The sequence below is a fragment of the Meleagris gallopavo genome, chromosome 12 (genome assembly GCF_000146605.3).
Source record: "Meleagris gallopavo isolate NT-WF06-2002-E0010 breed Aviagen turkey brand Nicholas breeding stock chromosome 12, Turkey_5.1, whole genome shotgun sequence".
NCBI lineage: Eukaryota > Metazoa > Chordata > Aves > Galliformes > Phasianidae > Meleagris > Meleagris gallopavo.
This window is the reverse complement of record NC_015022.2, coordinates 6,844,614-6,870,206: the sequence shown is the minus strand read 5'-3', so window position 1 is coordinate 6,870,206 and position 25,593 is coordinate 6,844,614. Positions and strand designations below refer to the sequence as shown.

General features: G+C 35.1%; 1 protein-coding gene across 4 annotated transcripts in view; it reads right to left on the bottom strand.

Annotated features, from left to right (window-relative positions):
• The window catches only part of VPS13C (vacuolar protein sorting 13 homolog C), a 79,622-nt gene that overhangs the window by 18,198 nt on the left and 35,831 nt on the right, over positions 1-25,593 (bottom strand). For all 4 annotated transcript variants that reach the window (XM_031555282.1, XM_031555279.1, XM_031555280.1 and 1 more), the window contains 31 exons: positions 25,036-25,192; positions 24,632-24,711; positions 23,963-24,022; positions 22,710-22,875; positions 21,501-21,617; positions 20,933-21,036; positions 20,406-20,573; positions 19,661-19,965; positions 19,163-19,307; positions 17,880-18,036; positions 16,943-17,055; positions 15,794-15,963; positions 15,025-15,263; positions 13,804-14,033; positions 13,273-13,365; positions 12,071-12,436; positions 11,328-11,417; positions 10,753-10,908; positions 9,626-9,890; positions 8,907-9,067; positions 8,347-8,468; positions 7,815-8,109; positions 7,015-7,404; positions 5,992-6,096; positions 5,286-5,450; positions 4,824-4,952; positions 3,302-3,435; positions 2,775-2,901; positions 2,086-2,321; positions 1,609-1,759; positions 908-1,048 (listed from right to left, as the gene is read on the bottom strand). In XM_031555282.1, the coding sequence (XP_031411142.1) occupies positions 908-1,048; positions 1,609-1,759; positions 2,086-2,321; positions 2,775-2,901; positions 3,302-3,435; positions 4,824-4,952; positions 5,286-5,450; positions 5,992-6,096; positions 7,015-7,404; positions 7,815-8,109; positions 8,347-8,468; positions 8,907-9,067; positions 9,626-9,890; positions 10,753-10,908; positions 11,328-11,417; positions 12,071-12,436; positions 13,273-13,365; positions 13,804-14,033; positions 15,025-15,263; positions 15,794-15,963; positions 16,943-17,055; positions 17,880-18,036; positions 19,163-19,307; positions 19,661-19,965; positions 20,406-20,573; positions 20,933-21,036; positions 21,501-21,617; positions 22,710-22,875; positions 23,963-24,022; positions 24,632-24,711; positions 25,036-25,192 (5,337 nt within the window). The remainder of the gene's footprint in view (positions 1-907; positions 1,049-1,608; positions 1,760-2,085; positions 2,322-2,774; positions 2,902-3,301; positions 3,436-4,823; positions 4,953-5,285; positions 5,451-5,991; positions 6,097-7,014; positions 7,405-7,814; positions 8,110-8,346; positions 8,469-8,906; positions 9,068-9,625; positions 9,891-10,752; positions 10,909-11,327; positions 11,418-12,070; positions 12,437-13,272; positions 13,366-13,803; positions 14,034-15,024; positions 15,264-15,793; positions 15,964-16,942; positions 17,056-17,879; positions 18,037-19,162; positions 19,308-19,660; positions 19,966-20,405; positions 20,574-20,932; positions 21,037-21,500; positions 21,618-22,709; positions 22,876-23,962; positions 24,023-24,631; positions 24,712-25,035; positions 25,193-25,593) is intronic.

The following is a 25,593-nucleotide window of genomic DNA, read 5'->3' as shown; positions in this document are numbered from 1 at the left end:
GATGATGTTGATAGCTATCCTCCTCAATATTTTCCTCTAACACAAAGCACTTCTCAGAAGTACCTGCTCAAACAATCTATGGCAATTCTTGTTCATGTATCAGCACTCACAGCATCAACTGGAGTATGCTCATCAGCTACAAATACTGAATGTTAATTCACTGTTAAACTTGTGTACAGATAAACTGCTGAATATTGGTTTAGTGTCCATTGTCTGCTTTCCAGTAGGTTGGTCCTCTGATTATACAAAGAGCTCTGATTCTCCAGGTATATTATCTAAAGTTACATGACTATATATAAACTATGACTATAAAGAAGCAACTATGATAAATTTTGAAAAAGGTTATTTATTTTTTCTTCACCTGTAAACTTTCTTTAGAAAGTTTCCATTTTAGGGCCCTGTTTTATGCTAATCCATAATTTTGTGCTATCTTTTCCATACTGAGCCAAATGATAGGAAAGAGTAGTTTTCCATCCATGAGTATTTATATCACTCCAGCTACCCTGACATCAGAGGGCAAAGAGTCATATATCCATCAAGTAGATGTGGCCAGACTCTTTTCTATGAGTGCAGCAAAAGACCAAGGGCCAGTGGGAAAGAACTGGAACATAGGAAGTTCCATGCAAACACAAAGAAGAACTTCTGAGAGTGACAGCACTGGAAAAGGTTGACCAGAGGAGTCTCTAAAGATATTCAAGACCCATCTGAACACTTCACTGCACAATCTACCATAGGGACTCTGCTTTAGCAGGAGAGCTAAACTTCATGATCTTCAGATTTCCCTTCCAAACCCTGCAATTCTGTGATTCTCTGATATACATTATATTTGGAGATACTTCTTCATGTAATATATGAATACAATAAAATCTTAAGTGTTTACTATATAGAACATGAAGAAAGACCGTACCTGTAGCCAATATAATTGAGCCCGTAAGCTTCTTTGGTGAGGTGACTGCTTGAATTCAACTTGAATTCCTGATAGGAAGTTACGTCGGATATTGCATTTAACTGGGAGGCGCATTTCCATTGGGACCTTACTAAAATTCACCTGGGAATAGTAAGAAAACAGAGCAAGCGTATCATTTAATTAAGCTTGAGGATAAAGAACATTTCATAATACCAACGAACAGACTAGTACGTAACACTTGCATTATTCATTACATCATGATCACATGTATTACTGAAATTACTCATATTAAGTATTTGCATGGAAAGAAATTCAGTTATTTTGACAAGCATATTAAATGGAACTTCAATTGTTCAAACTTAAAGTGTCTGTGTTATCTTAACAGTTACTCAGCTCACGTTGGTGTAACTGAAGATGTTTACATGCAGTTATCTCATTTCCCAGCTGATGCTTCTACCCCTGATCCTGACAGGTGATCTCTTACTTAGTAGTAAGTATACAGGAAATACATCAATATTGTCTCAATATTACATCAGAACAAGATATTTTACTTAATAGAACACAAAATTATTCCAATATAAAGTTTGCTTCTCATATCGAGTACCTTTTAATTGGTCACCTCTCTTTAATTAACAAAATGTAAGTATTTTCACTGTCGTTCAGGTGCTACAGTCATTTACATGATTCAACTCAGAACATACCTCTGTAGTGCTGTCTAATTTATGCCAACCTGGAGCTTGGAAAGCACTCTTACAAATATACTTTTGATAGGCTTGTTCCAACAGGTTTATTTGTTTTTGATTAAACGGCCTCCATTTCTGCTTCCGTTTTTCTTCCCAGACAACACCAGAACTGCAAGACATACAAGGTTAACAATTTTAAAATACTTAAGCCTTTCTTGTACACACAAGCCACATAAAAAGATGCTATCCTCATTTTTCAGGCCTGAATGAACTACTGTTTGCTTTTCTATAGAAGCTAAGAAAAAAAGCAAGCATATCCCATTTAAGTAAATTGCACAAGAGGAAAAAAGGCAGAACTTCAATTGCTTAAAAAGTTTCACCCATATTAATCACACAGAGAAAACATTCCTATCAATTCAACCACACTGCTAAATTTACCATGTACTGTCAAATTTTTGAGTACTCAAAGAAAATTTAGGCCTCTATGTGCGCTACCTAGTAATTCCTATGTAAGAGATTTCTTTTCTATTTTCATTGTTAACAAGAGAAAGTCCAAGACTGTGAATTGACAAGATTATTTCTTGGTCAGGTTGCTCCAGTTCTTCAGCTTGTAATGCTTTGGAAACCAATGCAACATCATCTGTGAAAAGCAGCACTCGTTGGCGACCATCCAGGAAGGAAACCCAGTGTATCTGAGTATTTGCATTATATGGAAATTGGCCACATTCATCCTGTATTGGAAAACAATAAGATAATGTATTACATGAGTAAATCCATGATGTTTGTTTATATACATAAGCAACAAGTTTACTGGTATACAAGTAAACCAGAACCAAAATAATTTTCTGTTGTTGATTCAGTTTGAGAAATGTTTAAGCCAAATGCACCATTGCTTAAAGTGATTTATGCTGTCCTTTGTATTATACTTTGTATTATACTTCTATAGCCAAAGCTCTTCACCACTCTTCTTTAATATCTGAGGAAAGCATGGTGAAAACAGTTTGGAAATTGTATGAAATCCTCTATTCCTATCAATCTAAAAACTTGTTTAACTGAGACCAGGATCTGCTGGAGGACGAGATAGAAATGCCAAGTTATCAAAGAAACTTTCACTCTGAAAATTTTAGACTTCTTACAGTCTCCTAGTCTGGTTCAGCATTTAATTCTCACTTTCTGAGATTTACCTTGAGTAGATCATGTTCACCAAAGCTTTGAGAGTAACTCCAAGCCAATTTTCTTGTTTTAGTTGGATCTGTCCATGCAAATAGGCATACTTGCTTTGGTTTCAACTCCATTTCCTCCTGTAATCCACTGCAGTTTAAAATAATAATAAAATTAAAATAAAGATTATATAATTTCCTGTTTAAAGATCACTGTTTAAAGTAATACAGCATGTTATGGTACCACATGCTCTTCTGATCCAGCCTCCTGGAGGTGAGGCATGAAGGGCATAGGTGATGAGCTCCAAGCTGTAGCTAGGCTCTTGGTGAACTATGGTCTATACTCTCACTTTATCTTCTCCAGTTTCTAACTGCTTAATAGCAGGTAAAGAATACTTCATTAAACGAATGATATAGCTTTTTTATTATTACTATTTTTTTTTTACTGAAAACATTACTATTTACCATAATGGTAAAAGAGAACTATTACTTTCTTCTCAAAGGATATTCACTCTTTAAATAATTATCAGTGAACTGTTTTTTTCACATACCTCTGTTTATATCTGAGGGAGTCCCATGAAGTATGGTTAACAATAAGAGCTGGGGCAGCTCCCTCATGATAATCTGAGAAGCTTATAAGAGTAGAGTGCTCTGACACATTCACTTCTACCAATAAGCCCCCTGTCTGGAGTAAAAGTTAGAGAGAAAGTTCAGTATTTGCTCTATGCATACATTCAAAGTAGAAGAGGCTAAATTATTACTTTTATATCAATCTTCCACGGGTCTCTTACAAACAACAAAAACTTATTCCACAATATCTAGTAACAGTAGCATCAAACACATGTAGTGGTTTAATTAAAACATTTGTAACATTCACAAAATATCTGTAGGTTTAAATTAAAATTTGTATTTTCATTGTAAGAAAAAGGGCTTATAAAAAAATCAGATGTGTAACAATTTTTTAAAATTACTTTATTTAGCTACACTTAGCAAAACCAATAGGCAGACATTTCCTTCCATAAATTTTAAAAACTGAAAGACAGGAGCCTAGATGACTGTATCATAGTTCTTAGAATGTATGATAAATTCAATGATTGTAGATTAACAACTGATCACTGAGCAGAATATTTCTTTTGAATATACCTCTAAACAAATCACACTGAGTCTCTCATAATAGCTTTCAATACCCTGCTTTCCTCCAGAGTATCTCTAATACAATGACACAACCGAAATGCGTACAGCTCAGTTTTTTCTTCTATGCTGAAAGGCTGCACTAAGGGTAGCTGTGGAAAGGAACACATCTGCTTCTGAAAGGAATCCTACAGCTCCCAAAGGCATACAAGGAAAAACATTTACCACTTTATAAGACAGTTTGAAACTTCACTATAAGATCTAGAGAAGATTATCTTGCAAATTCGAGCTATCTACTGTCTTAGAATAGTAAATAAAATTAAAAGTGTGCCAACAGGATTTTAGAATACTGGTGATATCTTGCTCTGAAAACACTTTCCAGCTGCTTCAGCAATGTTGGAGATAGGTTATCTTCACATTCAATTGTATTCCAGCTAACTATAACAGAGCGTTATCTCCCAAGACTCACCTGAACATGCCATATTTACACGCATGTTCTCTAATGGTAGAAGAAGCTGAACTCTGAAATAATTAACATTTTACTAATTCAATCAAAAGTTTATTCATGAGCTCTTCTCATTTAGAAAACATGACAGACATTGTATTTTAGGATAGTTACCTTAAAATGAAACAAAAAATAATCAAGTCATTTGTCAAATGAGTAAGTATTAAAGATCATTTTTAATTTAATAGCAGTTGAGCTTCCTATGAGCTTGTCAAAAATCAAATCACCTCGACTGCTTCCACCAGCTGTGAAAACACTGAGAACATCAACATGATTCACAATCTCTCCTATGAAATAGAACTGAAGTGTGATGCACCAAGACCTTAAAGTAGAAGGCCTCTATCTCAATCATCTCCAAGAGCCAAGCTGCATTAAGTTCAATACTACAAAACTAAAATAAAGTATTAAGCATGGACCACAAAGAGTCGTAGTCTCACCAATTCTTCCAGCCTCAGCAGAGTGCCATTATCTGGGACTTGAAAGAGGAATGGTTTGGACACACTTTGAAAGCCAACTACTCTTACACAAAGTTCACCAGATGAGTTTTCAGGCCAGAATGGAAGACACTGTAAAACAAGAGATATGCAATCACTTACAGTTCACATGTATTCAATATAGTAAGCTGGTAGTAAGTAGCCTTGTATGACGAACCTATTTGCCCTAGGTTCTTACCCCAGTTCCTAGTGACAGACATACCATGTACATTTAATAAGTTACCTAAATTGAAAGACTTAATTTACCCAATATATGCTGCTCATCATGACCTGAGATATGTGAAGAGTCCATATCACAGCAACAGAGAAGACAGAGCATCCACAGAGATGTAATTTTCTGAAATGACATCTAAAGACCTGCTATTTCTCTATGATAACATCCAAAGGAAGCAAAACAAAAGTTACCTCTGAAGATGAGATATAATTCCATTTGTTTGTTGGAAAAGAACCATTAGGACCAATTTCACCAACTTCTAGTTCCAGAGAAGATTTGTTTGCTATTGTGTAGAATGGAGTGAAGGTAACTATCCTCGTAAGGTTAAAACTGCTCATTTTGATACTGACTCCAACCTGTTAAACAAGGAAAACTGGTTCAAACAATCAACAGGAAGATTAAGAGAAAAGTCATAATGTTTGAAAAGAAAAGCCCATGTTAAATTAATTACAAAGGCTAGCTGGTTCTGAACACCTGCAACATGAGAATGAAGAAGTGCATTACACAACATCATTAGTCGAAAGGTAAAAAAAAAGATAGTTTTAGCTGTAATACTTGGTAGCATATGGTATCAGTTTAGCAGGAGCCTCAGGTTAGTTTTTTTTTGTTGTGTCTTTTCTTTATTTTTATTTTTATTTTTTATTCTGCATAGCTTCAGAGGTACTTCACATGAAGTTGCTAAGTCAGGCTCTAAGTAACCCCAAAAGCTTTGAGTTTTCAACACGAACACTTGTGTCTTCAGTATTAAAATTCAACAGTATAATCTCAAAAGGCCTTATAACAGGAATTGGTTAATTTTCATTTTGAGATTTGATTTAAAACTAGTGAAAGAAAAACCTCAAAATGGAGAAAAACAAGTGCCTGAAGACCCCAAGAAACACAGAAGAATTTTCTTACCAGATACTCCATGCTCTTAGCTGAACACCTGACACATCCGTAGCTTCCTACAGTATCAAGGGAAAAGCTATTGGACCAAGTGCTCGTTGAAATAGATAACTGGATCTACACACAAAAAAGGGAACACGGAAAGCACTTCAATAAATTAAAGTTCATACATTACGAGGTGCTACTATTATCACATGGAACAGTATCAAAAACACATTTAAGTGCTTTTAAATCCTTCAGTAAATTAAGATAAGCTTAAGTGCTTAGTATCACTATTCATTAACGAGCGCACATGCAAACACGGAAAAAATACTATTTTGTGGTGCTTTACCAACTTGAAGGGGAAGGTGAATGGAATAAAATAGCACTTGGTCAAACTGTTTCTTCAATCACTAGTAAAAAAACATTGAGAGGGAAAGAAGGGTCATCTGAGGAAAAGAAGAATACATCTACTGTTACAGTACTCTTCATTTGGCCATGCAAATACCCTGTCAAACAAAGTATGTCTGCTTAACACTGGACGGAATATTTACATTGGTATGTTAAACAGTAAAGATAATTAAGACAATTTTGTGATTCCTTGTTACTTAGTGGAAAATACCTCCAGAGGAATATTCACGTCCAATTTACATCTTCCATCCTCTTCTTCAGGGAGGAGTTTTCTGGCAGGTAAGCTAGGAGGGTACCCCACTGACACTGCAGCCCCTACCTACTTTATTTCACCAAACAGTTTCTCACCAAAGTTAGCTGACTGGATGCAGCACAACATCCAGAAAGGGCTGGGAAAGCATGCAGACAATAAATCTATTCTACTTAGTCTTCTAATGAAATGTAATTAGCCTTCTAAATGTATAATTAATGAGAAAGTAGAAACTAAATCAAACAAAAACAAAACCAACCAACCACCACCTAATACATTTTCCTAAAGGTTTTATGTCGCTTGGAATGAAGACAGTAAGGAAGTAATCAATACAGATTACTTTTCTTCTTAACAGCATGTTTTCGAAGTACAACCTCCACCTAAAATAAGCATACCTTATTTTTACTAAAAATATTTTTCTTCTTGAAGGAGAACAGAACAATATCTCTGTATTCTGCAGGATGCTTCACATGAATGTCTTCAGCTCGATACTGAAGAATACGAGAAGTTTTGTTGATTATCCAGTATGGACTGAAGACAGACAGGATCACACGACTTCCAATTCGCCTGATATGTATGTACAAGTCCACTGTCATCACTGTCGCAGAATGGGATGTAAAACATACTGAAAAAAATTCAGGCATCCCTTCATGAATTTTAAGATGGCCATTCCAGTTTTTGCCTTGATATTTCATCAATACAAGCTCCATTATTTCCCCATTGATTCTGGAATGAAAAACATCTGCAGCACTCCCTTCCAGCAATTCACGAGCTTCTGCTGTTCCCTGCAATAAAATAATAAATTTAATAATAAAATTATATCCCTTCCAGCAATGCACAAGCTTATGCTGTTCCCTGCAATAAAATTATAAGGGGCAAATCAGGCTGTTAAGACATGAAACATACACATTCACAAAACAGCATTTTATTCTTGACTTGCAGGATGCTCATTTTTTAGGTATTTTTAGCACCATGTCACAACTTCCAATCACTTATTTGAGCCTGATCCTATGAACAATCCAGGGTCAACTGCACTTCACTTGAATTGTTTAGTATTTACTACCCTGCAAGATTCCAAGATGACAAACTGATTCCATCGTATCCCCTGGCCCAGTTCCCTCTCTCCTTTATAATTTCAAATGCATTTTACAGTCATGCTACAAGGTGCAGCAACACTAAACTACTTTATACCTACCTCCAGTAAATATCTCAAGGAGTATGGCAGAAGATTCCTCACAGTCAGTGTAGGATGAAGGTGGATAATATAAGCAGGATCCCACTCCTCTCCATATGCTGAAATATAGTTTAACTGATCAGGTACTGCTGTTGTGCTGACTATTAGAGGCAAGAAATTTGTCTCGGTGGCTGGGCACTGTAACAAGCACTTTACTTCATTGCTCCTATGCAGCTCTTCTCTCCAGGCAGTGTTAGTTGTGGACTCTCTAAAATGACCCTCTAAAATTCCCGTTGGTCTAACATACAAATGACACCTATGGAAAAAGGACAGAAACGGTACACAAATATCTGCACGTTGACAGCTAACATCAACCAGTGTTAAGTAATTGCTAACATTCTGGAGGAATTTTGCAGCACATTGCAAATGAAGACTTTTTTCTTTTTGCCCAACTAGGAAGAGCTGCAAATTTAACGTTCCACACTAATGCTATACTTGTTTATCAGTCTTGCAAAGACTAGCCCTATAGAACAGAAAACAAAACAAAACACACCTGTATGAATGTAAAGGAACATGAAATTCCTCTTCAGGTTTGGATGCGCCAATTGGCTGCAGCAATCTGGAGTCCCTAGTCAGTTTATAGATTATAAACGGGATAGAGAAATGGTTCTTAATCTAGGATCAAAAGACAAAGTTTTCATTACATTTGTCTAGTAAAAATTACTGAAAGGAAAATTATGAAGAGTGTCTTTGTAAGAAATACACTTCAAAAGGAAAACAACAGGCAACTACACGAGAAGATTACGTTAACTTTTAAATTCCATGAACTGTGAAAACATGCTTAAAATGTTAATTCACATAAAAGGTACATACTCCTCAACGTTCACAACACTAGAAAGTCAAATAAAAAAAGTCTAGTTTTTTAATTTTAAGAGAAAAAAAATCTTATAAAACGCAGAGAAAAAAAATAAATACAATAAATTACTTAATTTGTCTCTAATTAGCTTTTCGGGAAATGCGTTATTTCAAACAAATGAAACCATACAAAACAAACCCATGAAGAACAAGAAAAATCACTCAAGAACATTTCTTTCAGGTTTTGTTTTTGTTTACCTGTAGAGGAGATCGTACAGTAACAACCTTATTTCCTTCTGTATCATCAATCTGTACAATGATGGAGTCTGAATGACCATCAAGAAGGCTTTTTATGTTGTACAGTCGTCGACCTGGTTTGCCAATGGGAATGTTTAGCACTCTTTCGTATCCTTCCAGTTCTAATCCATAAAAATACACACGTGTTAATTATGCAAAACATAACTCAGACTACAGTTTTAAAGAATAGAACAACATCCAAGTTTCTTTGGACTCGGTAACAAGTATCAGAGATGGCCTCTAGCAAAAACAACCTGAAGTGGTATTTGAGCACCAGGGAAAATTGAAGCTTTAAGGCAGAACACTCCTAAAGATCTTAACTTTTAACTTCATGTTATAATTTGCATAAGAAATACATCAAAGAATACACAAAAGTATTTTTTGAGTGAGTTAAATCCAAGGGATCTGTGAGACAGTTTATCAATGACCATACTAAAACACCTATTTTATCCAAAGGGCTAAGAATAAAAGTGTACTCAGCACTCCAAATAACTAGAATTTCTACCTTCTTAAACTTGCCAATGCTAGGCTTTGTGGTTGTTTGGATTTTTTTTTCCAACTGCCATCAGTACTCAAAAATAGTTTTAACACAACAGACGTTACCTGAATTTAACTCAGTTGAGTCACCCATTTTCCCATTCTCAACATATTGTACCATACAGTGTTCCCTAGCACAATACCTAAATTTAAAGAGAAGATGGAGCTCTCCTGTCGGTACAAGGCAGATAGCTTTCTGTGTTGAGGAGCTTCAAAAACCGAATATTCCAGTTCCATGTTCTGACCACTTCCTACACAGTGCACACTTTCTTTCTCAGCTGAATTAACAATTCGAAAACTGGAGCCAGGAAACACTTTGAGAGGAACACCAAGGGCATTTTTCACTATGAAAGGAGCTGTATCTTTAAAGGAATAGTCATATGTAGATGCAGTCCCTTCTGAAAACGCCTGCAATTACAAACATTCATAATGATTATTAATTTATTAAAATTACGTAATCATACATAAATAGCTACAGAATTGCCTGGCAAATAACGTTCTGAATTATATATGTAGATATAGATATATAGTGTATATAGAGAAAAATATATATGTGTAATTATGTGAAGTATTATTTCAGGGAAGGTAACTTCCATAAGATTTTACTGTTATTTGGTAACTTACAGCAAATGTTGATACTGCAATAATTTTACACGCATAAGGATTTTCATTGTTGTTAGCAGGCTTTACAAGAAAACTAAATGAGCTGGGACACAACACAGAAGTCACAAACACATCACCATACTTTGTACTTAACTACAACTTTGGCTTACAAACATCTCTTTTATTACACAAGAACCATATTAGCTGATATCCAGTATAGACTTAGAGTATGAGCAAGTATTAGCTTATAAATTGTTGTTCATCTGGAATTTAAAAAAAAAATGGACACAAGATACTTCTGTACAAATGGTTTGACCTCTGCTATGGAAAAATCTTACAGAAAAGAAGCAGGCTGAATAGAAATAAAACCCTCTAATTAATGTGTTTCCTACAGTGCATTTTCTTACATATTAAGAGAAATTTACTTCCCTTTCATCTTTTCTCTTTCAGTCCTGTACAAGCACACCTGTTCCTCTAACACAGAAATTGCCTTTTTCAAAAGCCAGTACCACATGGTTGCTCACCCTTAAGGGCTATCACAGTAAAATTTGTACCCATGCTCGCTAACATTTGTCAGGGCTGTGGAACAATGACTAGCTTGTGACTAACAGCACAGAGTTCTTCATGGATCTAAACCCTCTACAGAGACAAACAATTTGACGCTCACCTTGGCTAAATTACTGAATACAGCAAGACAACATTTAGATATCGTTATATTCATTGTATCCTTTGAAGAGATGCTAACCGCAGTTTGTGGCTCAGGAAAAACAATGAAGTCATCTCCAGGCATCAAACTTCTTTCTTGGACAGGGTTAGTCTTCATCTACAACAAAAATTTCATTAGTAATTATAAATGTATTGAACTATTTTTCCTCCTGTGTTACAACAGGAAAAAGCATGCACTATGCTTGAAACCTTCTCCAAGCAAAGGAATAGCTACTTTACCTTGTAAATCTGATACATCTCAGACAAACTTATCAGTAACATGGAAATTTTATACCAATTCTGAAGGCAAGTTATTTCATTTTCTAACACCACATGTGGTTACAGGCTACATTTCACCTGTGCACCGCACAAATAACTTCATTCAGAAAAATCTTTCTGATGTTAACAGACTGAATTTTATCTTGTAAAATTCCATAGCTCCCTCAAAGCAACAGCAAGGTCAACGTTCCATTACATAAAATGATTAAAAAACAGCTCTCTACTCCAACTCAGTATTTACAAAGTTCATTTACATACTTCCAGCTCTAAACTCCATTGCTTCTTTCCTCCTTCAATTCTTTCAATTAGAGGTTCCCATACTGCATACATTTCATTGTAATAATGAATCTAAAGAAAGAATCAAAATTAAATATGGCATGTAAAAACAAAGAACTAAATTCCTTCCTATAGCAATTAATACACTATCACACTAAGAAAACAAAACAAAGCAAAAACTTCTTTTCAATCTTTGATTCACATTTCAGAGCTCTAGCATTAATTTTTAACAGCTTCAAAAAAAAAATAATCAGTACAAGTGAAATATATCATACATTTTCTTCAGTGACATCATTTTTAAAAAGCACTGACTATCTAGCATGCTTGTAGAGAAACACAGCCAGATAGACTAGTAATATCATAGATAACTTTTATTGATATAATCCATCCTCTGTTCTCTCCCCTACAATGTCCATGAGAGTAGTTTTGGGATGAGAAACTTCAACACTTTTACTTCAACAATTATTTCAATGAGGACTAGATTACTCCACAGTCGTAACTGCCACTGGAGTCTCTTACTGATTCCAGGTACAGCAGTGCTTTGCGTGTGTGAAGTCTGTACATACATCAAGCTAACTCATAGCTTGACTACTGAGAATTATCTGAGCATTACAGTGTAAACCAATTGTTAACTCAGCACACAGAAACTACCAAAAATCAAGTTACTTGACAATTCAAACATTCCTGCACCTCTCATAAACTGCTAATGATTTGATGGTACCAACCTCCAGTGACATATCAGCAGAGATTTCCATCATTGAGGACCAGTTCTTAAGGACACCAGAAAACACAGATTCTACTAACAATAAAGGGACAGTCCGATGCCCCAGACCACATTCCAAGGTCATCTGAACAGATTTCACTACAATGTCAAATTTCTCTTGTTTCACAGCATGTTCATGGTCCTTAAAAGTTTCTGTTGCTTCTGTGGCTATGTCAACACCAAGAAACCAAGCATTGCACTGATCTATAGGCTTCACTTGCCACAAATCTTCAGGAACTTCAGCTGCTCCTTTAGAATCCTCCTCCGTTGTTTTTGGTTTTATGGCAGCCATAATGGTCACCACAGTATTCAGAATTATTGGTGAGATCTTAAAACAAACAAACAAACATCACTTGACACATTTTTAAACTGACAAGCACTTAAAACACGATAGATGGAAATGGCAAATAACTCCTCATCTCCTGATACAGGTACACAGCACAGATGACACTTAAAAGTTATGTAACTTAAGTTTCAAGGCAAACAAACAAACAATTCGTGAACCTCCCATTTTTCTACATTTTCTAGTTCCTCCCTCAGAATACCACAGGCTCAAGAATAATATTCACAAAAAAGCATGTCAGCATGCTTACATATAACATCACTACAGCCATCAAAAGAGTTTAAGCAAATATGCTGCTGTTTCCAATTTCAGATTTCATCTCTAGCCATTTCTTCAGAACACAAATGATCGTTTGTGAATTTATGAGTTTGCAAATTATATTCAGAAAGACCTTTACTACAGATACACTCAACAATTTACCTATTAAGAACACAGTATTTCACGTTATATACCATTCTGAAAATCACATTAAGAGCCTTAAGTTAATATGCACTTCCATGCACACACTTGTTTGTAAGAGAAAAAACAGGTGGAAAGAAAACACTTGTTTTGTAAAATAGGAAGTAACTAATAGGAGGAATCATAGTATCAAATATTGAAGTTTGCTCTGTAATGCCAAGAAACAGCCAAAACAATAGACAAGTAACAACTTGCCCAACACAGAGCAGCTCTGAAAAATAGAAAAAACTATTTCCAGAATTCCATTGTTGTGAGAAACTAATGTTTAGGAGAGGAACATACAGATTAAAAAAGTCTAAGCAATAACTCCCTTGAAAAAACAGAGGTCTACTTTCGAAGACAGCTTTAATAATCCAACTTACCTTTATAGTAAGCTCTTCTATTGTCACAACCACAGTCTGCAACCCTGAAACATGCATCATATTTTCCATGACCAAAGAACATGGTTGTAACACCTGAGTGAAAAAATGTAATTTGATCAGTAAAGTAGCTCGTGGATTCTCGCCTTTCAAAATACTTATATTTTTTCATCCCATAGGCTACTGATGACATAAGTGGTTTTAGAGGAACAGCATTCTTTCTATAATACTGTGCTCTATACTACTGTGTTTTAATCCAGCTTTCAAATTTGAATTAGAGCTCTTTTGTACTGGTTAAAACTCACTAAATTAAATACAGATTAAAAATACATTAAAAAAAAAAACTACAGAAATCCATCATGCAGATATAATCATAAACCCCCAAAAATCCTTAAGAACTCTAAATGTATAAGCAAAGATATCACATGCAAAATTAACTACACAGGCCATCTCTACAGTTCAATATGCCCACTAAGAGTTCTTGTTACAGAAGTCAAGTCTTCATTCCTTCATTACCTTTCATACATTGGTTACCTTAGTTACACTCTTGTCCTGTTTTTCTCTCAGGAAAGCACAAGCCAATACTTTGAAGTCCTTCACTTGAGCAGTCATCCTTTGTGCAAGCTTTCCCGATGTCAGAGAAAAGTCACATTGGAAGGAAACTTTTAAGGCAGGGGCATCAGCACTGGTCAAATTAGCAACAAACACAATTTCTGGATCCATAATCACAGCTTTTACTTTCATATTTGGCCGAAAAGGTGTTTCTGTGAAAACAAGTAAAACCATTCTTGAATAAGAAAGGCTTGAAAGCATTATCATAGATGTAGTAACTAATCTTCACACAGAAATTGTTGCATAGCTTTTAGAAGTATAAATTTTGTGAACATCTCATCTTTTACAGAAATACTGTAGCATTTCACTGAAAGTCAAAAACCATACAGCACTCAGAATTCAAGAAATTGGTGAGACATTTTGTCCATTCAATAAAGTGTTCAAAAAAACTATTTCAATATACTGAAATTGGTCTAAGCACTGGCTCTATAAAGCCACGCTGAAAATCACTCTTTTCTGATACAATACAAAACAGAAGGTTCACTCCTACCACTCTGCCAAAATCCCTAAAAGAAAAGGGGGGCTGTTGAACAGGCCAGATCACATAACACAATGACTGGGTCTGACCAAAAGCTAACCAAGACTGGCAGTCACTCAAACAAAACCCAACTAAGAGATGATTTCTTACCAATTTCTCATCATACCATAACTTCAGTGTTTAACATAGAAGGAAAAGTTGTTTTGACTTAGTTTTCCACAACTTTGAAATAACATACAGTTATCATGCTTTTTAAAAACAAGACATAGTTCCAAAATTCTCAGCTTGCAGATGTGTAAGGTACTCACTGCTACTCATATTTGAGGAACAAGTTGTTTGTTTTCACTTTCTTAACTACTATCCACACAATCCACCTTACTCTATGGATGCTTTCTTTGCAGAAATAGGTAAGAAAAAAGAAAAACACTTTTAACAGGAGTAAATTTTAATATGTAGTTCAGCTGAAGAGCACTTCATTACTAGACACAGCACTTGAGCATTTACTACTTCTCACAGTAAATTATGGCTCGAGTGGCTGGTTTATACATTGTGAAGAACAAGCCAAGTCAGGTAGCAAGACAAACATCCTGAGCACTTCTGGATGATTTATTTTCAATATGAAATCTGTAAATAAGATGGGGGAAAAAAGAATCAGTTTTACAGACCTGTTTCTGGCTTTGATTTACCAGAAGTAACATTCTTCAAATGGAGTTGTGTTGATCTTTCTGTTGAGGATGTTGGCATGGAGTTAATGAAAAAATCTGCTACTGTCAACAAAAACTCCATACTGGCACACACGTACAGCTTGTCAAGGATAGCAACAACTTCAGTTCCATTTTTATCCTGTTTGTAACTCATATCTATCATAGAACTGTCATTTGTATTATCTTTCTTGTCTATCATTCTGGAAAACAAGTTTAAAGTGAATTATTTCTACTATCATAACACATTAATAGAGAAAAAAAAGATGCACAAGTAGTACGTTTTTCCTCCCTTTGTCTTTTAAAATACAACTATAAAATATACAATCTGTGCTGTCTACAGAAAAATGATACAGACTTTTCTCTAACAAGCAATTCGAATTTAAAATCCGCTATACAATTTGGGAACTACATAAGCACCATTTAGTCATCAGACTCAAGTTTCAGGACACAGAACTCTCTAGCTGAGACAGGGTATACACTACTAAGCCGTACTACGTTGTTTACTGTAATACTCAAGTTTCATGGTTAGTTTTCTTTTTGGATGACCTAGAAAATCAACATATAACAAGACATAACGTTTAACATTATTAAAATCACATCATTAGTGCATAGCAAGACTGACAGTCCTGCTACATATTATTAATGCCACGTGAAGCAAAATATAAGGCCTAGGAAAATCTTCTTCATAAATTGCACAGAATTTTTTCATTTCCGATCCACTCATACTCACCTTGCTGTCACATTCTGAATTCCTTCTCTGAGATCATCCAAGGTGCATGCCTTAAGTTTAACATTCACATCCATTGAGCCATCAGAGAGTATCTTCCCTGACGATGCCATGAGATGTAGTCGGAATTCACCAAGGCATAATTTCTCATTATGCAGTGAAAGCAGGGATTTCTACATAATAAAAGTCAATAAAACTGGTTATTACAGAACTAAGTATTAAGCACAATTCTTGTGATACTACTCACTAGATGCACATTCTGATCTGCAAATGGAAGAAGCCATCTAACGTAATGATTCCTTTAATCATACAAATGAATCTAAGAATCTAACTGAAAAAAAAAAAATTAACAAACGTGTTGGGTTGCAGTACTTGCCATTTCCAGTAGCTGTTCAGAATGCATGATGCAGTGATACTCAAGCTGACTCTAAACCTCAGAGGATCCCTACATACTCATCACACTAACTACATTTACAAGCAGGAGCTAAGGATTAAACTGAAAATATACAAACAAGACGTTTAAATGAAATCCCATTCCAGCTTATTTTCACATCCCCTGAAACAAAATCAAGTTACTGTATTACAGTTGCATTAAACACAAGCTACCACCTGTTTGCTATAAAAAGCATGCAGCTTCTTAGCTGGATAAAGGCTATAAAATCATGATAACAAAGCAACATTACATGTTTCTCTTCTGTTTTCAGCACAGAAAGGTTGTCTGTTCATTGCTTTACACTCAGGACTGTGTAAGACAGAAGTATGGATGGCGTACAACACATTGGGCCTGCTTACTAACTATATAAGTCATGCACTGAACTGCTATCATGGAGGCTGGCAACTCCTACAGCTGAAAATCTCATTTCATAAGTTGGACAATTGGAATCAAGCCTTGAATGACCAAAAGAGACACTGGGTCATTTTGGTTCGTTGATTCATTTTTTTAAGTGTGAATTTTACACTGACGTTCTTCAAATTCAGGTCATTTTTTGCTCAAAGTCTCCAGTTTGCAGGATAAATTGTATAGGATTCTTAAGACAAAGATTACAAAGCATTACAACAGATGAAATTATCTGTTTTACCATCTTGGGTTCTACCCACATAAGAAGCAAAAATTCCCCACTCCACCAGTGTAATAAAAGGTTTGTCACAGACCTGATTCATGTCACTATTGTAGAGAGTTACTGAAAGTGACTCAAAATTGAAGTCAAATGTAAGCATTGTATAACATTCTGCAGAAGACTGAGATGTAGAAATGTTTTCTTGTCCTAAAGAAAGAAGAGAGCATGTTAGTGAAAAGCAAATATTTGTATATTCCTTTAGAATACTGAGACTGGGGACAGCTTTACAGGTTTGGATTTTTATTTATTTATTTATTTATTTATTTTTAAACGAAGCTCAGAATGTGACAAAAGCAAGAAAAGATCTAATTCAAAAAGACTACTCATGACAATTTGCAATTTCATATATTTAATAGAATTTTGCTCTCTTGAATGGTTGCTACTCAGTGGTTTAAGAACTTCTAGCAAGCTGTCATTAGTTTACTGTGGCAGTTCCTCACTTGTTTTAATGAATAACTACAAAAAATATCAATGCTGTTAACAGAGCATTCATTGCTCTCTTCCTTCTAGATTCTTTCCATATTATAGCATTTCAACTACTAGCTTAAAAAAGAAAGATTTAATACTGAAAGTTGGCTAAATGTTAACATTAAGGACACACGCTGTTTATATTAATGCACACTTAAGATATTAAAAGGCACAATTATAAAAGCCCAGGATGTAACATTTACATTCTAGGCAGCTTGTTGATTCTGTTTTATCTTTTTTAATCTGAAACTTCAGTCTCTGATATAGGCCAAATAGTTCCACCCTATAAAAGATAAATAGCAAAATAAGAAGCTACTTTTTTTTTTAACCATCAACAGTTTGCATTCCAATATTTTCATACACATCCTGTAACTTTTCATATAGAAATTGATAACAATTAATAAAAAGTTTATTTATACACATTGAAGCACTTCAGATCAATGATGCTTGAATTTGTCAGCAGTCCTCTCCTTGAATCTATTCAGTTACAGAATTTAACATACCCTCAGAGATATCAGATTCATTCGGAACCTTCTCTTTCCTAACCATCTGGTTATCTTCAATGCTCTGTTGCAAGGTATCTGGCTGGGAAGAAGCCCCTCCAAGGTTCTGAAGTAAAATTTTCATGACAACAGCTAGATCACCTTGACTGAGAGCTATCTGTAAAGCAACAAACCCACAACCTTAATTTTAGTGATGCTGTTTCCTTTCAGTACAGAACCCTCTCTTGCTCAATAGAAGACAACAGACAATATGTCAATTCCACCATAAACGTCAGTGAGTCAAAAAGATCCTAGACAAAACACCCTAAATTCTAACAAAAATGATTTAATAAATGATATCTTAAGGAAGAGATCATTTGTTATGAACAGGAGTTACAACAACAATACTACACATGTTAAATACTTATTGGTTTTGTGAAGGTTCCTTGGTTGCATAAAGGTATGAACAGCTGCTAAGCATCAATGCTTCTTAACAATTCAGTAATGAAGAAACATAGCCAGATATCATGAAATCCATGATTTACAGTGTATACAATAAAGAACTGTCATTCCAGAAGGAACTAAGAAGTTAATGAATCTGAATCCAATTATAACTTAGCAGGATCATTTAAAAGTAGTAGTAAAAAGTGGGAAAATATAGTCATTTAGAAAGTATAACATATAAAAATATATTCTAATGCAATATTTTCTCTTTTTTCTTTTAAATGGTACTCCACCAGTACTGCATTCCTCTGTGCTTCACCAGTGCTACATCTGGCTTCAGTACAAAGGAAGAAAGTAGGTCTAATTTACTATTAGGAGTCCTTCCAGTGCCTTCCTACCTACTTTAATTCTTACGGTTAACACAGTAAAAAAGAAAGTAATCCGCTCTAGCCGCAAAGACATAACTGTAATTTTCAACTGTTATGAATCAATGACATACTTGTATTCTTGTTTCTACTAAGTCAACTGAACGTTCAAATAAGCTGATTATTACAGTTATACAAGTGGAAGTATTATATCTAGATTTTAGATGTTAACAGATAAATCCTACTTGACCTCACTGTTAATCCCAAGGATAGCTCTACAGACCCCCCCCCACCCAGAAATAAAAAGTTTCCCATTTGTATGCAACTACCAAAACTATTCATTATACAACATCAAACTAAGAGATCTACAAACAGGATAGCCAACTACAAGTCTTAACATTACAAATTCCAACAAGATTACAAGCTCTGTAACAAGAATAAGTACTACTCGAAAAGTATAACTTCCAGCATAGCTCTGACATTCCATGATGTTACCTGCATTGGTTTCAGATCTCCTTTGATTCCAATTGCTGGGGTTTTATGATACCAAGTTGCTGCTAAATTTCTCTGGACCACTAAAGTCAAACTCAGGGGACAGAGAATTTCAGAATCGGGTTGAGAATCTGCAGATAAAATGCATCTACAAAAAATGGCATAAGCAAAAAAGATATTTAATATCTGCAAAATCCCAAACAACAGCATTCTCAAAATTATTATTTTTAAACTGATAATCATGTGTGTGCATACATGCACTTATGCCCAGGTATGTAGTTAGGAGAGTAACTGAAACACTCTTACCATTTCTTTTTCTCCATGAAGTTTTAATGTTCATATATAAATGCACTCAAGCATAGCCTGGGCTTTTTCGTTTGGTTGGTTTTGGTATGTTTTCATTATCTACAATCTTTCAGTCATAGAATAATGCTGTATATGGAATATGGACCTGATTTCTTAGCAAGCATTTCCCAAGACAAAAGACAACTCTACGTATACCTTGATAGTTTCAAATGAGTTAGCTGCACGTCCATGTTGTCAATGACTGGAGGAAGAGAAGATTCATCTGAGGACACTAATTTAAATTCATTCTGAACCCTGATTAAGCCAAGATCAGCTACCAAAGCATTACAGGAAGTTGAAGATTCAGGAACAACAATAACTGGAGCTTTCAAGTTGATATCCATTAAGAGACGGAAACTCTTCTTAGCAAAGTCTTTCATGCTGGAAGCAGCCATTTCCGCCGCCTGGACAGTGACTGCATTCAGGGCTTCTCGGGCAGTTTGGAAGTTGTTTAGGAAGTTCTGTTGGAAAGCAGTCAAGAAGGTAAGAGTTCTAGGAGAGCGAAATAAACCTCAAAAAAGAAAAGTTTGAGACAAAATGTAGATTTCAGTTAAAGAAAAACAGTTCAGCTGTGTCAGAAATACTGATTTTCCAAATTCCAAGGAAGTTTTAAAGAAGAAAATGGCAAAAAAACCACCAACACATGTACAAAGACACAGTTCACTTGATTTTTAAGATGTTTTTAAAGCTATCAACTTCATTCATTACTTGCTTATGGACATCTCTGCCCTTACTTTTCTACAGAACAGTGCAACTTTTAAACTGACATTTCTTCAACAAAATACTTGTATATGCTTGTACATCAGCTCACCACAGGGTACTGGTGACAGTAAACAGAGCTGATTAAAAGTTACAAAAACAACTCTTACTGTCAAGAAGAGAAACGTAGCTAATGTCTTACCAAGAGAGACATGAAGAATTGATGTAGATAAACTATTTGGATGCAGCCCACTTTCAGAGACATTTTACCATCCACCTTTGACATATCAGCATAGGCTTCCCCTGCAGTAGCATCTGGATAAAGTGACATTTGAAATCTGAAGACTTCATCTCCCACTATGGAGACAGCCTAGAAGATGAAGACTGTGTAGTCAACACTACCAAGCAGTGAGCTGTGATAGAATTATTGTTTAAAGTTATTAAGGGATAAATATTTCCACAAACAAATCAACAGATAACTACTGCCATCTCACTAGATTATCAGTAGATAGTTCTATTTTTAACTTATGCTAATCTTCAGAATTAAAAATATGTTTTTATTTCCCCGAGATGCAGGAAATAAACCAATGAAACTTTGCTTATTTGATGCATTAAATCATACTTGATATGATGCATATGTACCACACAGCATAACAACTACAGTCCTTTCATTAAATAGCTTGAAGAATTAGATCTTTTTGTTTGCTCAGAATCCGTGCAATACATCACCTTTCTATGGATTGTTTCTGGATCAACATTTGTAATTATGATGTCCTCAAGTCTGGAAAACACTTCTATCTTTTTAGTTTTCACAGCTACAGATGCATCCATTCCTGATTTGAAACAAAAGGAAGAAGATGGCCATTTATGAAAAGACATTTATGAACTAAAAAAAAAAAAAGAAAAAGCAAAAATTGTTAAGAAAGAAACATTATTACTGAATACAAAGAAAAGAGCTTAGAAATCAGAATTCTGCTATGTAAAAACCAACATAAAGCTCAACGTAGAAGTCCCGACCTTCTTACACACAAAAAATCTGCCAAAACACATTGGTTTTAAAACAGCAGTTAAAATAAATAAATCTTCATACTATTATGGATCTAGCAATTAAAAAACAATTTTTGTAAAACCAATTTTACTGCATTACCTGGAACAGTATTATATAATTAAAACATTCATAGCATGTTACACAAAGCACATACACAACACACACATCTGCCTTTCAGAGGTGTGTGCAAAGGGAAATAACACTTCTCACTATGATTAACCCATTTAACACGTAAATAATAAACCTTACCTTGTATTCTAATGTCTGCAATTCTACAAGTCTGATCACAGACTGAAATATTGAAGGCATTTAGATTTGCAGTAAGTTTCAATTCACAGATATTGTCATGGGCTGTGCCACCAGATGCTGGATGAGAAAAACAAGTGACATATAAGATGAACACTGCAAGTGTTTTAAAACAGATGTTACATTTATAATACTGTATTTCCATGAATGTATGTATACATGATTCAAAAATAATAACCTGCAGTTATTCTCTACAGTTAATGATAAATGATTTGATATGACATGATTATTACTAGTTTTTACCTTCCGGTACAAGTACAGTCATCAGATAACTCAGTCCAACTGAGACTCAAGACAATATCTAGCTTCTAACAAAACAGGATACTGAGTACAGTGAACATTTTTACTTGAAGCATTATCTCACAAGCTAAGTCTTCTTTTTTGTATAGAACAGCAAGGTCAGTGTCGTTCTATTTACTGAGGAAAAAATGTTCCAGAAGCAAAATTAAAGGTGCCTTTAAAATTACAATACAACAAACAACCACCATAAAATCAATACGAACAGATTAGAAAATCCTGAGTTTCTAGACAATACAAACAGAGGAGTGAATTCACAAAACTTCCTTAAGAAGCCTACATGTATAAACTTGTTCTACTTCAAGGTTAGAAATATCAACATTATAAATAAGCATAAGATGGAGGAGAAACTCAAGAACATCTCTTTGCTTCCTCATGACTCAAGAGCACATGTTGCTTTTTTTGGGGGGAGGAGGGGAGAGGGAGATGGAGAGGGAGATAGAGAGGGAATGTGCGTGTGCGTGTGTGTGTGTGTGTCAGTGCAAGCACTCTTACAGCCTATAAACTGGAGAACAATCTAGTTAAAACACGTTTTGGAAAGGCTTTGATACCATTTACTGCAACATCATTGGTTTCACTTTATAGAGAAGTCTACTACTTAGTGAAAAAAATAAGGCATAGGGGACTTAAGAGAATTAAGCAACAGCAAAAACATCTGACCTCTCCAAAAATGAACATTATACCAGCAATGTTTTTATGTTTGCTTTAAGGGAGATTATTTTCTCCCCACATACAGCTGCGCATATCTTGTTTCTCACCAAATAGATTGCAGTGGTGTCACATGTACTGTCTTATGAAACCAAAGTCTAGATGCTGCTATATAACAGAAGTATGGGCTTTCTTTTATGACAATACCTGGTCTGAGGACACTTCCTTTTTCTTTTTCCTCTGTTTGAGGCTTGTGGTCTAGTGCTTTATCAGTGCTGGGAGAAGCACCTGATGGAACACTGAAAGTGAGAAAACTCACGATGGAAATTAAAGCCTCTGTGTGAAGTACTATATCCAAAGATGAAAAGATGACCTAAAATGAAGGCAGGAAAACAAAGGAGCTTTGTTATTGATTATATAACACCAATTTAATAACAACTCAGAATTACTGTCACAATTAAAATTCAAGTCTTGCTTTTCAGATGAATACCCACCCTTTCTACCTCCTTCAACTTAACACCATACAGAAACTCTAGAGTAGATGAGGGAGCTATGAAAGAGATGCTTAAGAGAGCTACAGTCTGCCTCAAAATCACTATTTAATGTAGATAAACTTCTTCAGTAAGCTTTTAGTTCTACTGCATTTCATTGTGGACTATAGAGCACTTTGGCTCAGGTCTTCAGAGCCAAGTAGATACATTTCAGTAGAAATTAAAGGAAGAAGATTCAAAATTTGAAACTAGAACAAAGTATAATGAGGACATTCACTATTACTTGAAGGACTATCAGTTAACCATTTTTTCCTAGTCAAAAGGAACTCACTGAAAACATTAGTTTTATTGATATGCTAAGGGATATCAGCTTTCTTGACTCTCAGTGAAATAGATCAACCACTACAAATTCCACATAGGGCTAGCAAGAAGCAAGCTTCACTTAACACAATTACTTCAATGAAAACGTTTTTCAAAGCAACAATTCCCACAGTCAGCTTACTTTGGCAATCACTGCAGTGATGGAAAACTACACATCAGTAACTGCTTTCAAACTCAAAAGCAAGAAGCACTGACTGAACACATCACTTCTGAGAATGCTGTTAAAATCTCACAGTTAGGAACCTCCAAATTCTGCAATACCTGGCCTCGTTTTATATGCTGCCAAGTTTATTGTTCTATAGGCAGGGTGGGGGAAAGGGGCAGGAAAATCTCATAAATCCTATAGTCAGAAATATGTCTTTAAAACTTCAACGAGCTAGAAGCCTATCGCTTCTATTGCCAAGCTCATTAATTAATTAGTAATAACTGTAAGTAATTTCTTTCCCCAGATTTTTCTTTGAAGTAACAAAATACAAAGTAGTAAGTTTTAATGATTAGAAAGACTTTTTTTCTCTTCAGTAACTAACAAGTTCACACAGATATTACTATTTGAGCAACTTAACGTTATGAAATACATCCTGTGCTTACATCAAGGTTTTGCTTGGTGCTATTGTAAGTAGTAACAAAATCAGGTCCATCTGCATCAGCCTGAAAGAGGAGAGAAGAAAAAGCCAAGCACACAGTCAGTTTGTATTCCATCTATCAGCTAACTCCTCCGCAAAAGTTTTTTTATCCCCTGTAAAGACTGCCTAGCACTTAAATAGGCAAAGACAATCTCACCTATTAATTTTGCAAAGGTACTACTCCGTAATTTTTCAAAGAATGCCTACAAACATTTGGGCTACACCATGTGTCCAACTCGTTAGTTTGGTGTTTTCACTGCTCTCTTCTTTATGTTTTAACAAAAAATACTTCAAAATTTTGTTACTCATATACATTAACCATATCATCTATTTTATATGCAGCCCAAGACAACTTATTTTCATTTAGTGTGGCCCAGGCAAGCCAAAAGATCCAACATCCATGGTGCACAGTGGTTTCAGTAAGTATGTGTCAACTTAAAAAGCCAGCACTATATGGATGCAATGCAGAGCAAAAAGGTGATGATAAGAGGAAAAATAGGTATGTAGGAGAACTCTTAAGCAAAATATAAATCTTACAGGTTCTAAAACAAGCAAGAAAAAAGATTCCACATAGGCTAAATATGGAAGCTTTATTTTACTCCCCAAATAATCTCAGTTAAAAAGGTACTGAAACCTTAATGTATTCCATTTTCAGAAGAAGCTCGTCTGTCTTACTTGAAGAGTTAACAATATAGAGAGGATCTCCATTTGAGTCTGCAGATAAAGAAATAAAATACTAATTAATGGAAATGCTTTCCATTCACAAGTTTTCTTCCACCCATGGAATGCCTCCATTATAAACTACATTTACTGAAACAGTGGCAGTAAACACATCTTTTCACTGAGAAGCCACAGATGAAGCACTACCTTTTGAAACGCTACAGTCACTACTACTATTCTACTACTAGGGTCATTAATTTAACTTGCCATTTAGCCTCTTATTTGTTTGGTTTGCTTACGCTATCTTTGGGCACCCTCCTGACAAAAGAGGACTGTGTGCATTGCACTGACTGTACACCAGTTATCTAGAGCACCTACCAGTTATTTCAGTGCACCTCATCGTAATTTTTTTCAGATATGCTGCTGCAGTCAATTCATGATTTCTGATTTTGGTTTTGGTTCCAAGCTGTAATACGTTCAGAACGTGTAATGGATACCTCTCCTTCTGAACTTGCTTCATCAGGGTTATTATAACCTTGAATATAAAAAAAGAATTAAGTTTACTATTTCAGTAAAACTGCCCAGAAGCATGGCATGTAGTCATAACAAAAATACTAAGAAAAAAGTTATTTTCTATTATTTAGTATTAATTTGGCTAGAATATGACTATACTTTAGTTTTGAATAGGATGCTATGGTCTGAATACAGTTTAAAAAAAAACAAAACACAGTTAATAGAGATTATACTGATCTGGATGGAAGGAAGTAGAGAATGGGTGTCAATGTGAATTAAGCTTTTAATAATAGGTTCAAAAAAGAAAAAGTTGTGAAAAGTTTTCTAAACTCATCTGAAAATTAAAGATAACTAGATATAGCTACTAACATTAAAAATTAAAAGGCCATACTGAATTCCTCATGTTTAAGTATTACAGATATC